The sequence below is a fragment of the Ovis aries genome, chromosome 3 (assembly GCF_016772045.2).
Source record: "Ovis aries strain OAR_USU_Benz2616 breed Rambouillet chromosome 3, ARS-UI_Ramb_v3.0, whole genome shotgun sequence".
Taxonomy (NCBI): domain Eukaryota; kingdom Metazoa; phylum Chordata; class Mammalia; order Artiodactyla; family Bovidae; genus Ovis; species Ovis aries.
In genome coordinates this window covers 91,369,011-91,383,612 of record NC_056056.1, presented here as the reverse complement: position 1 = coordinate 91,383,612, position 14,602 = coordinate 91,369,011, and the positions used below count along the sequence as shown (strand labels likewise).

The 14,602-nt window shown below is 36.4% G+C and overlaps 1 protein-coding gene across 22 annotated transcripts in view; it reads left to right on the top strand.

The window, feature by feature from the left end:
• BIRC6 (baculoviral IAP repeat containing 6) overlaps nt 1–14,602 on the top strand; it is a 210,554-nt gene that overhangs the window by 155,037 nt on the left and 40,915 nt on the right. For all 22 annotated transcript variants that reach the window (XR_006059232.1, XM_060412314.1, XM_060412311.1 and 19 more), the window contains one exon: nt 12,103–12,313. Coding sequence is in view for 21 of the 22 variants with exons in the window: in XM_060412314.1 (XP_060268297.1) it covers nt 12,103–12,313 (211 nt within the window). In the remaining variant the exon portion in view is untranslated. The remainder of the gene's footprint in view (nt 1–12,102; nt 12,314–14,602) is intronic.

Sequence of the window (14,602 nt, the reverse complement as noted above, 5' to 3'; positions counted from 1 at the left end):
GAAATTTAGATATATGCTTGAATCTGGTACTGTGTCCAGTGGTATAATTTTAATTGATAGATTTATACTTGAATGTGGTTGCAAAAATAATTTTGAAATTAGATTTTAAGATAAATATAATGAACTAAGTAAAGTATGTCATCAGATAATTGTCAGAACACCTCTTAAATTATGTTTTTAGTAATCAAAGAACATTTTTTGGAGTTGGGATATATTCTGATCCATCAGTTCAGTTCCGTTGCTGAGTCCTGTCCGACTCTTTGCAACTCCACGGACTGCAGCACACCAGGCTTCCTTGTCCATTACCAACTCCCAGAGCTCAAACTCATGTCCATCGAGTCAGTGATGCCATACAACCATCTAATCCTCTGTCGTCCCCTTTTCCTCCCACCTTCCCACCTTTCCCAGCCTCAAGGTCTTTTCCAATGAGTCAGTTCTTTGCATCAGGTGGCCAAAGGATTGGAGGTGCAGCTTCAGCATTGATTTCTTTTAGGATGGACTGGTTGGTTCTCCTTGCAGTCCAAGGGACTCTCAAGAATATTCTCCAACACCACAGTTCAAAAGCATCACTTCTTTGGCGCTCAGCTTTCTTTATAGTCCAACTCTTACATCCATACATGACTACTGGAAAAACCATAGCTTTGACTAGACGGACCTTTGTTGGCAAAGTAATATCTCTGCTTTCTAATATTCTGTCTAGGTTGATCTTACATTTTCTTCTAAGGAGGAAGCATCTTATAATTTCATGGCTGTAGTCACCATCTACAGTGATTTTGGCGCCCTCCCAAAATAAAGTCTGTCACTGTTTCCATTGTTGCCCCATCTATTTGCCATGAAGTGATTGGACTGGATGCCATGATCTTAGTTTTCTGAATGTTGAGTTTTAAGCCAGCTTTTTCACTGTCCTCTTTCACTTTCATCAAGAGGCTCTTTAGTTCTTCACTTTCTGCCATAAGGGTGGTGTCATCTGCATATCTGAGGTTACTGATATTTCACCCTGCAATCTTGATTCCAGCTTGTGCTTCATCTAGCCCAGCATTTCTCATGATGTATTCTGCATATAAGTTCAGTAAGCAGGGTGACAGTATGCAGCCTTTACGTACTCCTTTCCTGATTTGGAACCAGTCTGTTGTTCCACATCCAGTTCTAACTGTTGCTTCTTGACCTGCATGATTTCTCAGGAGGCAGGTCAGATGGTCTGGTATTCCCATCTCTAAAAATTTTCCACAGTTTGTTGTGGTCCACGCAATCAAATGCTTTGGCGTAGTCAATAAAGCAGAAGTAGATGTTTTTCTGGAACTCTCTTGCTTTTTTGATGATCCAGTGGACGTTGGCAATTTGATCTCTGGTTCCTCTGCCTTTTGTAAATCCAGCTTGAATATCTGGAAGTTCTTGGTTCCTGTATTATTGAACCCTGGCTTGGAGAATTTTGAGCATTACTTTGCTAGCCTATGAGATGAGTGCAATTGTTCCGTAGTTTGAACATTCTGATCCGTAGTTTTGACAAGCAAGGTATATTTTAGTATGCCCATTTATAATATTCTAAATAAGAATTATTTATTTCAGGGAAATATAGCTTCACTGCTTATGTAAATTACCAATTTTGGTTAAAATATTAATTTTTAAAGTGACATTTTAGTATCTAAACAAATAAACTTCTTGGAAGTTAGTAAAATTTTTATTTTATAAAATTAGTCTAAAGTCCATTTTCCAATTTTGTCATTGGTCTGTAGAATATTATTTTTGACCATTTGGAGATTTGGGATAAGGAAGAGTATCCAATATAGGATCTTTTTTTGTCTTTCATGATATGATGACATTTTATAGACTATTTTATAGTGTATCCAGCAAGTTGTTTTTTAAGTGTGAGAGCAGTGCTAATAACTTTGTGTAAGGCACTGTATTCAAGAAATGGCTTGCTTATGTTGCTGTCATATAGTATACAAAAACACAAACCTAATGTAATAGGCTCTTTCGAGAGCCACACTGAGCTATAGTTAGCCCTTGGAGATTGCTTCCAGGACCCTCCACGAAACCCAAAACCCTTCTGCTTTATTCTGTGAATGTTTGATGTATTCTTATCAACCTTATCAGTTCACTCTGGCAGGTGACATACCACTTTTCAAATGATCTAAGATTTTTATTTTCTCTTCAAAACATAGCACTTTATGTTCCCTCTTAGCCTTTGAGATGTTGCTTTGACTACTTAATTGCTTTTTAGGAGCCCCCTTTCCCCTCCACCAAAGAAACAAAAGGGTGCTCAAAACACAGGAAGTGAATGAGGGAGAGGCTAACAATGCTCAGTACCAACCTTGTGCTGGTCAACTATATGTAACAGATTTAATAACTTTTTAAGTCGAATTTGTGCAGATTTTATCTTCAAAGAACTTAATTCAAAAAGCTGAATCTATAAAATAGTTGTTAGAAAAATTATAAAACAGTAAATTTGAAGCCACAGCTTAGTAGGTAACTGAAACAAAAAGTGATTTATATCTTTGTATTAGACTCTTTTATCTCTAGTATCATTTTTTAAAAGAATGATAAAAGCCTCTAAACAGAGAAAGTGCTTATTTTTATGAGATTTTTTTTACTAGATAGGAAGATCCTCATATGAAATATGTGTTCATTTTAGTTTCTCCTCCCCACATTCTGACTTCCTTTTGTTGTAGACATGTTATTTTGAAAATTGCTTGTAAACTATGATACACAAGGACCATTTTTCCTCCAGCTGCTGTTATGCATGCTTTTGAGTAAGCCGTCAGTTACCCCACTGGCCACTAGATGGCGGTCTCGTTTCATTGCCAGGAATTGAGCTCAGCTCAGTTCAGTTCAGTCGCTCAGTCCTGTCTGTCTGTGACCCCATGGACTGCAGCACGCCAGGCTTCCCTGTCCATCATCAACTCCGGAGCTTACTCAAATTCATGTCCATTGAGTCGGTGATGCCATCCAACCGTTTCATCCTCTGTCATCCCCTTCTCCCGCCTTCAATCATTCCCAGCATCAGGGTCTTTTTCAAATGAGTCAGTTCTTTGCATCAGGTGGCTAAAGGATTGGAGTTTCAGCTTCACCATCAGTCCTTCCAGTGACTATTCAGGACTGATTTCCTACTGGTTAGATCTCCTTGCAATTCAAGGGACTCTCAAGAGTCTTCTCCAACACCACAATTCAAAAGCATCAGTTCTTCAGCGCTCTGCTTTCTTTATAGTCCAACTCACATCCTTACATGACTACTGGAAAACCGAAGCTTTGATGAGACAGACCTTTGTTGACAAAGTAATGTCTCTGCTTTTTAATACGCTGTCTAGGTTGATCATAGGTTCTCTTCCAAGGAACAAGTGTCATGGCTGCAGTCACCATGTGGTGATTTTGGAGCCCCCCAAAAATAAAGTCTGTCACTGTTTCCATTGTTTCTCCATCTGTGTGCCGTGAAGTGATGGGACCAGATGCCATGATCTTTGTTTTCTGGATGTTGAGCTTTAAGCCAGCCTTTTCACTCTCCTCTTTCACTTCCATCAAGAAGCTCTTTAGTTCTGTTCTTCAGTTTCTGCCATAAGGGTGGTGCCATCTGCATATTTGAGGTTATTGATATTTCTCCCTGTGATCTTGATTCCAGCTTGTGCTTCATCCAGTCCAGCGTTTCTCATAATGTATTTTGCGTATAAGTTAAATAAATACTTTACAGTGTGAAAATGAGAAATAGCAGGTGAAATGTTAGAGTCCCTCACCCTCATCTTTCTCATTCCCATTTTGGAAAATGAGATGTTCCTGTTTTTAGAAAACAGCACCACTGATCACATTAAATCACTTGCCACTAATATAGTAGAACATAGTAGAATATAGTAGAACATTCCAGGAATGTTATCAAGTGTTACAAAATCTTTGCCTTTTTTGTGCTTGTTTCTTAATGTCATAAGAGGAATGGGCAAATGAAATCAAGAGAAATGTATTCAGTTGCCCAAGTGTAAGTGTTTAGCCGTAATATGGCCGTTATTACTAAACTCACAAATTTTCAAAGTTTAAAAATGTTGTAAATAGATTTTATCAGTATGAAACAGAAAAATGCGTAGACCTGACGTGTTAGAGGAAGGTCAGAATGAGAAGAGGCATAGACCTTTTTAAATTGGGAGGATTATAAAGTATCTGCTTATTTGGCTGGTTCTTTGGCTGAGGCATGGTATGTGCCAGTTTTAAAATTCCATCATTTTCATTTTATTTGTTTGGTAGTTCTGTAACTAGGTGTAATGGGACAAAACCCATTACAGAAGACTTTGTTATACTGTCTGATTTTCCTCACACTGGATTAAAAGTTACTGTATCTTATCTTAGGTTATTTCCTCTAAAATTCAGTATTTAAATTAATTCTATGAGAGAATAAGTTAATTTTGTTGCTATGCAAATGTGTTAAATATGACCACATTCTTTAAATCCAAAAATTATTACTAAGTTTGTTGTATTTTGTTTAGTCCAGCTCTTTTGTGACCCCATGGACTGCAGCCTGCCAGACTCCTGTGTCCATGGGATTTCCCAGGCAAGAATACAAAAAATTACATAGGAATAAGTCTACAGTTGAAACTGTAACTATTTTTAAGATATATGCATGCTAGTTATGTTACTTGTAGGGATATTGATTGCACGTAGTTATGGAGATCCAACCAGTCCATTCTGAAGGAGATCAACCCTGGGATTTCTTTAGAAGGAATGATGCTAAAGCTGAAACTCCAGTACTTTGGCCACCTCATATGAAGAGTTGACTCATTGGAAAAGACTTTGATGCTGGGAGGGATTGGGGGCAGGAGAAGAAGCGGACGACAGAGGATGAGATGGCTGGAGAGTATCACTGACTCTATGGACGCGAGTCTGAGTGAACTCCAGGAGTTGGTGATGGACAGGGAAGCCTGGCATGCTGCGATTCATGGGGTCACAAAGAGTCGGACATGACTGAGCAACTGAACTGAACTGAACTGGTGGATTAAGTTTTAGTATTCAGTCACTTGAAAGGGTTTTTATTTTACAGAAAAATAATTTAAAGATAACGTAATTAAATATTTGAATAATTTATTTTTTAATTCTCACATTAGTTTTTGTGTCTACTCAAATGAACATTCCATAAACAAATGTTACATTCTTAGATTGTTTTGAGGTTTTTATGCTTTAGGTGAGCCTCTTATTTTGTATTTCTGAAGTTGATCAGAGAAATAATACCAGCATATGCTGAAAAACATCAGAAAAAAACAAGTTGTTCTTTTAGGTAGTTAGTATTTATTTTCTCTGTGATCTTACTGCTTACCTACTAATGGATTAATATAAAGCATTTCTTTTGAGATTTTCAATGTAAATCCAAAGGAAGACAGTGATGTTGAAATGTTCAGCATTTATTGATGCTGAATAAAACTTTATTTTCCTATATATTTTGCTATATATTTTTCCCATGTAGAAAAAAATTTCCCTTTCCTGTATTAGGTAGATTATTAGAAACTTAAAGTAAACATAAATGTAAAAGCAATTTGGATGAAAATGATATTGGATATGTGGTTTTAGAAAAATGTCTGCTGCGTCATTGGTTTGTGTCAATTACTGTGTCTTGTGTGTTTTCTGATCCAGAAATAAATCTTTATTGTCCATACAGTCACTGCTGTGCCTGGAGTAAGGCACTTACCCAGGGTGCTGCCCTACGGGCCAGGCACTTGCCGTGGAATGTTATAATTTTCTGGAAATATTCTTTTAAAGGTTATCCTTAAAAACAGTTTTTTTAAGCTGTCTTCTTTCTTGGATATAACCCATGAAAGAGACTTGTCAGAGTGTGATAAAGATTCACACAAAAGCAATTACCAAGAGGTTAAGTGCTATTGCGTCGGTTTGATCCCCAGGTCAGGAAGATATCCTGGAGTAGGGAATGGCAACCCATTCAGTGTTCTTGCCTGGAGAATCCCATGGATAGAGGAGCCTGTCAGGCTATAGTCCGTGTGTCACAAAGAGTTGGACCCAGCTAAGTGACTTTCACTTTCTAAGTACTTTCCCGATAATCCTAACATGGTCAAGACAGATTCTTCTTTTTCTTCTTCCTCTTGTTTCTTTACATCTTTTGTTCTAATTATGACAGGAGTACCTATTTTCTCAGAAAATCTCTTGGTGTAGAGGGAAACAAAAATTGTGAAACAAATCCCCAAGAAAGATATCTTTGAATAGTGAAATAGGAGTATCTTCCTATAGTGAAATAGGAAATAAATTTCTTATACTTGTGTTTGTTGCATAATTTTTCAGTCTGCACTTCTCTTTTACTCAGTTGAAGGTGGCGGAAAATGATAGAAAATAAATGCATTTTAGTCGAACTTCAAAGAATGTTTTATCATTTTAACAGTTGGATAGAATAATAGAAAATATAATAAAAAGGTACATATTAGGTCCCACCATTTATGTGTTCTGGCTCTATATTTAGTAGCTATAAATATATTTTTTAAGTCTTCTATGTATATTTAATGGGATATGCATACCTAATTGATATATTTAACATGACTAGCAGTTTATGTCTAAAATGGATAATCACCACATATTTTAGCCTAAATACTGAAGTTACTAAATGTCTGAGTTATTTTTTAAAGTATAGTTGATGTATAATATATAAATTACAGGTGTACGAAAGAGTGATTCACAAGTTTTAAAGGTTATAGTCTGTTTATAGTTACTGTAACATTTACTATAAATATCTGAATTTAAAAAATAATTAAGAGAAGTGTTCGTTGTCCTCCATTGCGTCAGGAATGAAGTATTCTCAGATATCCTACTTTAGTCCACAAAGTGATGTATAACTTCTGTTTACACTCAGAGATAAAGAAGTGACCAATAAGCTGACAAACTTCCTGATTGAAGGTGGCAAATGTTTTCAGTTCTCTGGAAGGAGTGGGTCTTTTCTATTAGTTGCTGCTGCTACTGCTAAGTTGCGTCAGTTGTGTCCGACTCCGTGCGACCCCATAGACAGCAGCCCACCAGGCTCCCCTGTCCCTGGGATTCTCCAGGCAAGAACACTGGAGTGAGTTGCCATTTCCTTCTCCAATGCATGAAAGTGAAAAGTGAAAGTGAAGTCGCTCAGTCGTGTCCAACTCTTAGCAACCCCATGGACTGCAGCCCACCAGGCTCCTCCATCCATGGGATTCTCCAGGCAAGAACACTGGAGTGGGTTGCCATTTCCTTCCCCAGTGCATGAAAGTAAAAAGTGAAAGGGAAGTCGCTCAGTCGTGTCTGACTCCACAACCCCATAGACTGAAGCAATCCATGGAAAATGTCACTGAAACTTTTTGGTTTGAATTGATAGCTTCTGCCAGTAATAAGCCAAGCAGTAAGTGTTTTCCACTTTTTCTTAGAATTATTTTCGGCTTTTATACGTGCTGAATTGTGTGTTTCATGAAAAAATGACTAATCTCTATGATTGTGTCTTACAAATTTCTTCTCACCAGCCTTTACCCTATTCTGTTTCTTTCCAGCAATTTAAATATCATTTCCCCCCCTGAAATGTTTTTTCATATAAGAAAATGAGAATTTTATTCTTTTACCCAGTACTGGTTATTCCTTTCAAAGCAGAACATTTCTCTAATTGAAATAATTATATAGCAGTGTCACACACCTGTATCTGTAGTTGTTGATGGTAAATTCCAAGGTATATTTCAAGCATTGCATAATTCAGCCAACAGGTACATCTGAGGATCTGAAGGATAGTGAGTTTTTGCTTGGGGGTAAGCAGTAGATTGAAATATGCACTTGGCACGTGCTGAGTGAAGAAGTTGCTGTAAGCCATTTGCAGGCGTGGCATTGTGTAACAGTGTTGTGGTGCTGCTCTTCTTTGTCAGGCTAGTGACATTTAGTCCTGGAGTAATGATGGCGTGTACTGTGTGAAAGGACACCTCAGGGTTTTCTAATGAAGCTCTGTGTGGCAAAATAGAGAATTATGGAATTCAGGATTGAAACACTTGGTGTATTTTGTACTCATCTGTATTTTATCATTAGAGACTGTTACGTTTATTGACTCCTGTTGTTTGCTGACCACCCAGACATGTTAGTTTAAAAGTGCCTGTCTTAAAAAGAGAGCAAAAATTAGCTCTCCCTTAGTTTTTCAGATTCCCTTTCCTGGAGATATTCAGAAATAAATCTTAAAAGGAAAACATGAATAATGTAAATCAGATACAAATAACCGTTTTTCAGGTTCTAGACATAGCATGGATTGCTGGATGCATTAATATCCAGGTGGAATTTGATATTAAAATTAGAACACTTGTTTAAGTAACTGTTGTCAAGAATGTGGAAATATATAAAAGCTTCATTTTTTAAGCTGAAAATTTGTCATAAGAAATGACATAGTTCTGAAATTTATTTTATGTTCTTTGTAAATCAGGCCCATAAATGTATGTCTCACTTGGCTTTACTATTCTCAATCTCATTATCCACTGCCTGTTACCTTGCTTCCACAGCTTTTGCTTCTATCCCTCCTTGGTATGAAGAGACTATCTCAGCTTTCAGTAATTTAAGATTCCTACTTGGAATCTACTTAGTTGAATGAAATAAATACCAATACATAAAAGGAAGTATCATGTTTCACTTAACTTACAAGAGCTGTCTTATTTTCTCTGTGGCCGTTTATTTCCAGATTTTAAAGTTTTAAAAAATTATCTATATTCATGTTTGTCCGTTTCTTTTCCCTACTGTCTTCTGTATTGAGTTTTAGCATGTAGGCTGTCTTCAGCTTCATTCGGCTAATGGAGAAGTAGCTCATTTTGTGGGATTTTTTTTGTTGTTCTTGATAACTTTATAACCGTTCATTTAAAAAAAACATCAGTGTGTCTTGGATTACTTATATTGTTGTATAATTTTATGTAAAATACTTTAATTTTAGATAGTTTATTTTTAAATTGTTAGACTAATGTTTCAAAAAATTAATCAGTAGACTAAGATTTTTAAAGGAGCTTTGAGTGCAGAAAATTGAGCAGATGGTAAATTTCCTTGCCCCTCCACTCATAGTGTCCTGTTACTTACAATTTGTATTAGCGTGGAGTATATATGTGCTCAGTTGTGTCTGGCTCTTTGTGACCCCATGGACTTGTGGCCCGCCAGACTCCTCTGTCCGTGGATTTTCCCAGCAAGAATACTGGAGTGGGTTGCCATTTCTTTCTCCAGGGCATCTTCCCGACCCAGGGATTGAACCAGCGCCTCCAGCTTTGGCAGGCAGATTCTTTACCACTGAGCCACCTGATAATCTATATTAGTGTTGCACATGGTACTGTTGATAAACAAACAGTGACGTATTTTTCACTGAAGTCAGTATATTAGAGTTTACTCTTCATGTTATACGGTTCTGGGTTTCGACAAATGCCTAGTATTGTGTGCGTCACCATTACAGTATCATACAGTATCATTAGTTTCACTGCCCTAAGAAATTCTGTGTGTTCTATGTATTCATTCCACCCACTCTCTCCCTCTCCCCAGTGAAACCTCTAGTGACCACTGATCGTTTTTCTGGCTCCATAGTCTTCTGTTTTCAGAATGTCATTAGTTGGAACCATGCACTATAAACCTGTTCAGATTGGCTTCTTTTACTAAGCAGTATGTATGCATTTAAGTTTCCTCCATGTCTTTTCTTAATTTTGTAGCTCATTTCTTTTTTTTTGCAGAATAATATTCCATTGTATGGTTAAACAACAGTTTGTTTATCCAGTGACCTTTTGATGAACATCTCGGCAGTTTCCAGTTTGGGGAAGTTACAAACAAAGCGGCTTCAAACCTTCATGTACACATTTTGTTACTGTTTCTGTTCCATTGATCTGTTTGTCTCTGACCAGTACTACATGCTCTTGATTATTGTAGCTTTGTAGTAGGTTTTGAAGTCTGATTCTGTCAGTCCTTCGACTTTGTTCTTCAGTGTTTACTCATTTGATAGACATTTGAGTTGTTTGTACCTTTTGGCTATTGTGAATAATGCTTTAGTGAACGTAAGTGTACAAGTACTATTTTCGTTCCTCCTTTCAATTGCTTTGGGTTTTTAGGAGTGGAAGTGCTGGTTCACATGGTAATAAGTTATTTCTTTACTTTTTAAAGTTGTTTTTTTACTTTTACAGCGATCTTAGTGCATATAAGATGGCAGATTAACTCATGGTGGTTTTGATTTGCATTTCCCTGATGACTAATGACAGTGTGTTTATTGGCCATTTATATATCATTTTTGGAGAATTACCTGTTCAGATTCTCTGTTCCATAAGTGAGGCCTAGGCAGAAGGAAGCATCTTTCATAGAATATGGGCATGTAAAATAATATCAAATTCATTATAACTTTGCATGTCCACCTGTTTACATAAGTCTAGCCTTTTCATATCTTCACAAATATTAATGTTGTGTTTTATGCCCATCAGTTAACTTTGGTTTGTTTTTTATAACTTTGGATTTTAACTTGAATTTCCTGAAAACTATAGTGTACTATTTTATAGTATAGAGTTATAATAAGAAGTAGCATTAGGACATAAATTTAAAAAGAAGCTTTAAATATAACCAAATATATGGCTTAGTGTTAAAGAATCTGCCTGCCAGTGCAAAAGATACAGGAGTCGCAGGTTCAATCCCTGGGTTGGGAAGATCTCCAGAGAAGGAAATGGTAAGCCACCCTAGTATTCTTGCCTAGAAAATCTCATGGACAGAGGAGCCTAGTGGGCTACACAGTCCATGAGGTCACAAAGAGTTGGACAGGACTGAGTGACTGAGCATACGCACATGCAAATTTGATGTTTAAAGATGGAGAGTAACATTTCAAGTAAGTAAAGAAAGAATGAACAGTTATACTTTTTACACCTGTTCTCTGCATCATTATTGGAAGGTGTGAAATAAGGGCCTACTCCTCCATAACTCTGAACAGCTCAGTTTGTCTTCACATTACCAGAACTAATTTTTTAAGCCATCTCTTTACATACCTTGCCAGACAAAGTCCAGAATTCCTGGATGAGACCTCATCCCTCCCCATATCTAACCCCAGTATACTACTGTGGGCAGTTAGACAATTTCTCCCTCAAGCCTGTACTCCCTAATCCTCCTTCCCTGTTTCAATCTTCCATTTAGCATTCCGTGTACTAAGTAATGTCTAAAAAAATTTTACTCACTTGGTCTTCTCTACCTTGAATGTAAGCTACATGAAGGAAAGGATGTTTGGTTGTATTCTTCACTGCTATATTCCCAGCCTGTCCACCGGATTGTTCAGTAACTGCTATTGGAAAAATGTTGTTAGGTCCTTAACTCACATGATTCACAAAAGGAAATTCCACTTGGGAGGAAGCCAAAAAACCTAACAAAACAGCTTACAAAAGCTTTAAAAGCAATACATGTTCTTAGAGCATGAGATGCATGTAGTTTTAAGAAAAAAATTCATTTGGTTTGTAGCTGATAAGTAAAAGCTAGCACTGTCAACTTTCTTTTTTTCCTAACAAGTTGATATATTGAATTTTGCTTTTGATAAACTGTGGCTGTATCATTCTGTTTTACCTAAGATACAATAGTTTCCTTTCAATTTAATTTGAAAAATATATTTTCATGTCATACTAATAAGTGTACTTACTGCCCTAATATATTATTTAGACTGTTTAATTATCTTTATCTGTGATATAACTGAGTAGTTACTTGGGACTTCCCTGGTGATCCAGTGGTTAAGCATCTGCCTTCCAATACAGCGGACACGAGTTCAGTCTGGTTGGGGAGCTAAGATCCCACATGCCATAGGGCCACTAAGCCTGAGCACTGCAGCTAGAGATCGCCAGCACCGCAGCTACTGAGCCTGTGTTCCACAATGGAAGAAGCCCATACAGTGCAAGAGACCCAGCACAGCCAAAAACAAGTAGCAAATTGCTTAATTACATTTCTTGCTATCTCCCAACTCTGTGCCATGTCGATTTTGTTGTTGTTGTTCCCTAAAAGTGCCTGTTGTATTCTATACATTGATGCTTCCCAAACATCTACTTCAGTCCGTTTACCAACCTACCAATCAATCTCAAGGTTGAAGTACAAGCTACATTGCTGTGGGCTTAACTTTTACGTTGCACATGTGCTCACTTTATACTTTTCCTCTCTTCCTTCTTACAGTTCTCGACATGGCAAGACACGTGCCACTCTATCGAGCTCTGCTAGAATTGCTCCGGGCCATTGCTTCCTGTACGTGCATGGTGCCCCTGTTGTTGCCTCTTTCTACAGAGAATGGTGAAGAGGAAGACGAACAGTCAGAGTGTCAAACTTCCGTTGGTACATTATTAGCCAAAATGAAGACCTGTGTTGATACCTACACCAACCGTTTAAGGTACTGTTCATTTCTTTTAACCTTGGCTTTTATGATCTTTTAAAAAATAATTTTGTTCATTTTAAGAAAAATGATATATGCTGATTAAATACACATATGCACAAGCTATAAATAAATCTATGAAGAAAAAGTATCCACCAAATCCTACACTCAAATATTTAGTCACAGTGGCTTGTCAGACATCTCTATCTGAGATCTTATAGCTGTAGGTAGAGTTTTTATTAAATGTATAGCATTGTACCTATTATACAAATGGATGCCAGTTTCACTCAGTATTGAGGTGGGAGACAGCTTCACTCTCAGTAAATACATATTGCTAATATTGTTCTTAATATTTATGATTATGCATTGTGTATAGATGCTGTATTTTACTTACCCATCTTTTCATGGACATTTGGGTTGTTTCTAATTTGTAACAACCTCTTACATCTTTTGGGATCTGTAGAAATCTCTGCAGAGTAGATTCATAGAATTAGAACTGTTGGATTTATGGATTACTACTATTTCACTTTGATACATACATTATAATTTATGCTATAATGTATTTGAGAGGAAGAGGATTTATTTGTTGGCGTTATAATAAAGTTAGTATTTTATCTTCATAGAAAATTGAATTTTTGAATGAATCTTTGGTTTAAGTTTATACTTTGCTAGAAATCAGATGATGAGTTCTCTCATCAAAAACTTTAAAAATAACCTTTTCCTGGTAACTTCTTCCATTCTCTTAGCAGAATCTGTCTAGTGGTTGTCAGTGTCACTTAAAAGAGATGGCATAAACTCTGATGTTTGCATAAAACTTCAGAATTAGGCTAGAGGAAGTATATTCCTTTCTTAGTGGTCTTTTGAATCAGTTAATCTTCTTTTTCATCTTTGCAATATGTTTGTCTTGCCTGTTCTCACTTAATTTTTTAATAACCTAAACTGTGAGAACCACAGAACATCAAATGGTGTCAGAGAATTGGTCATTGGAGGAATGGCGGCCTTCATTTCTCAGGAGAGATCGACTTCTCAGATTATCCTGAGTCTTTTCGCTTTATTGCACTATCATTATTACTTCAGAAACTGGTGGCTCCCTGCCAGGCAATAAGAATCATAAATTAGAGAGGAGGTTAAAGAAGTGCCTGTTGGTAGCAATATAAAAAGATGTAGGTTCATACTCTTTCGAGGGAAGGAAAATGTAAAGGTATATTTTCTTTGATAGTATGAGGTTTTTTTCTGTTGTAAAGAAGAAAATAATACTGTCTTTGGTCTCATTTTTCATTACAGCAAAAGTCTTCCTAACTGGTAACCTAGGCAGCTAACATAATTATACAGAAATAATGTGGCATTATCAGACTAAAGGTCTGATTTTCTTTTCTAATTGAGCTAAGTTACTGGAATGTTTACAATTAGATTGCCTTTTTTGGTACTTTATTGTATATAAATTAATGTATATCCTATTCTTGAATTAATATATATACTATTCATATAACGTGCAGTATAATTTTTTTAAACTGCATAAAATGTGTTAAGTAATGATTGACTACAAAAATTTAATTGCAGAGAAGGATAACTGAATTTCATTTAACAGGAACTCTATTTTTCCACTTGGTTACCTGGAAAAAGATATTCTTCAAAATCTTTCAATAACAACAAAAAAATGACACTTCAAACTTCTAAATTCTGTACCAGCAAAACATGCATGTAAAGATCATAATGACTGTTCACAGAGATTGTTTCATCTTTTAATTTTATCTTTACAGTAACCTTGTGCAGTTAACTTTTTAAAAGCTGTTTTACTGACAAAGAAACACTGACAGAGAGTTTTACATAGAGTTTGAATATGCTTCATGAAGATCCCTCATGGTATCTGTTATTTTTTTACATATGTATAAAATACAGCCTCTGTTAGAAAAAGAAGCCAACACAGATGTACATATTATAACATTCTTACTTTCCTTTCAAACTTTTGGCACCTTGAAAACTCATTTACCACTTCTCAGAAGGAAAAATCTGCTCTTTTCCAGCCTGTCAAAACTTAAGATACACTTCTTTTCATATTTTCATCAGTATAGAAATCTAATAAAGTGAACAGTATAGTCCAACTTCCTGCAAAGTTTATACTCACTGAAGTTGACCTAAATTCATTTTTAACACTGTTTCAAGATGCAAAGCTTCCCCCTCTCCCCCCCTTATACCTGCCTTCCCAACCCCCAAGTGTATTTAAAAAAAACAACACAAAACCAGGATACTCAGAAGAGAATGATCAAGGCAAATATGTTCTGTTTATGTATCATTTTTAGAGTATTG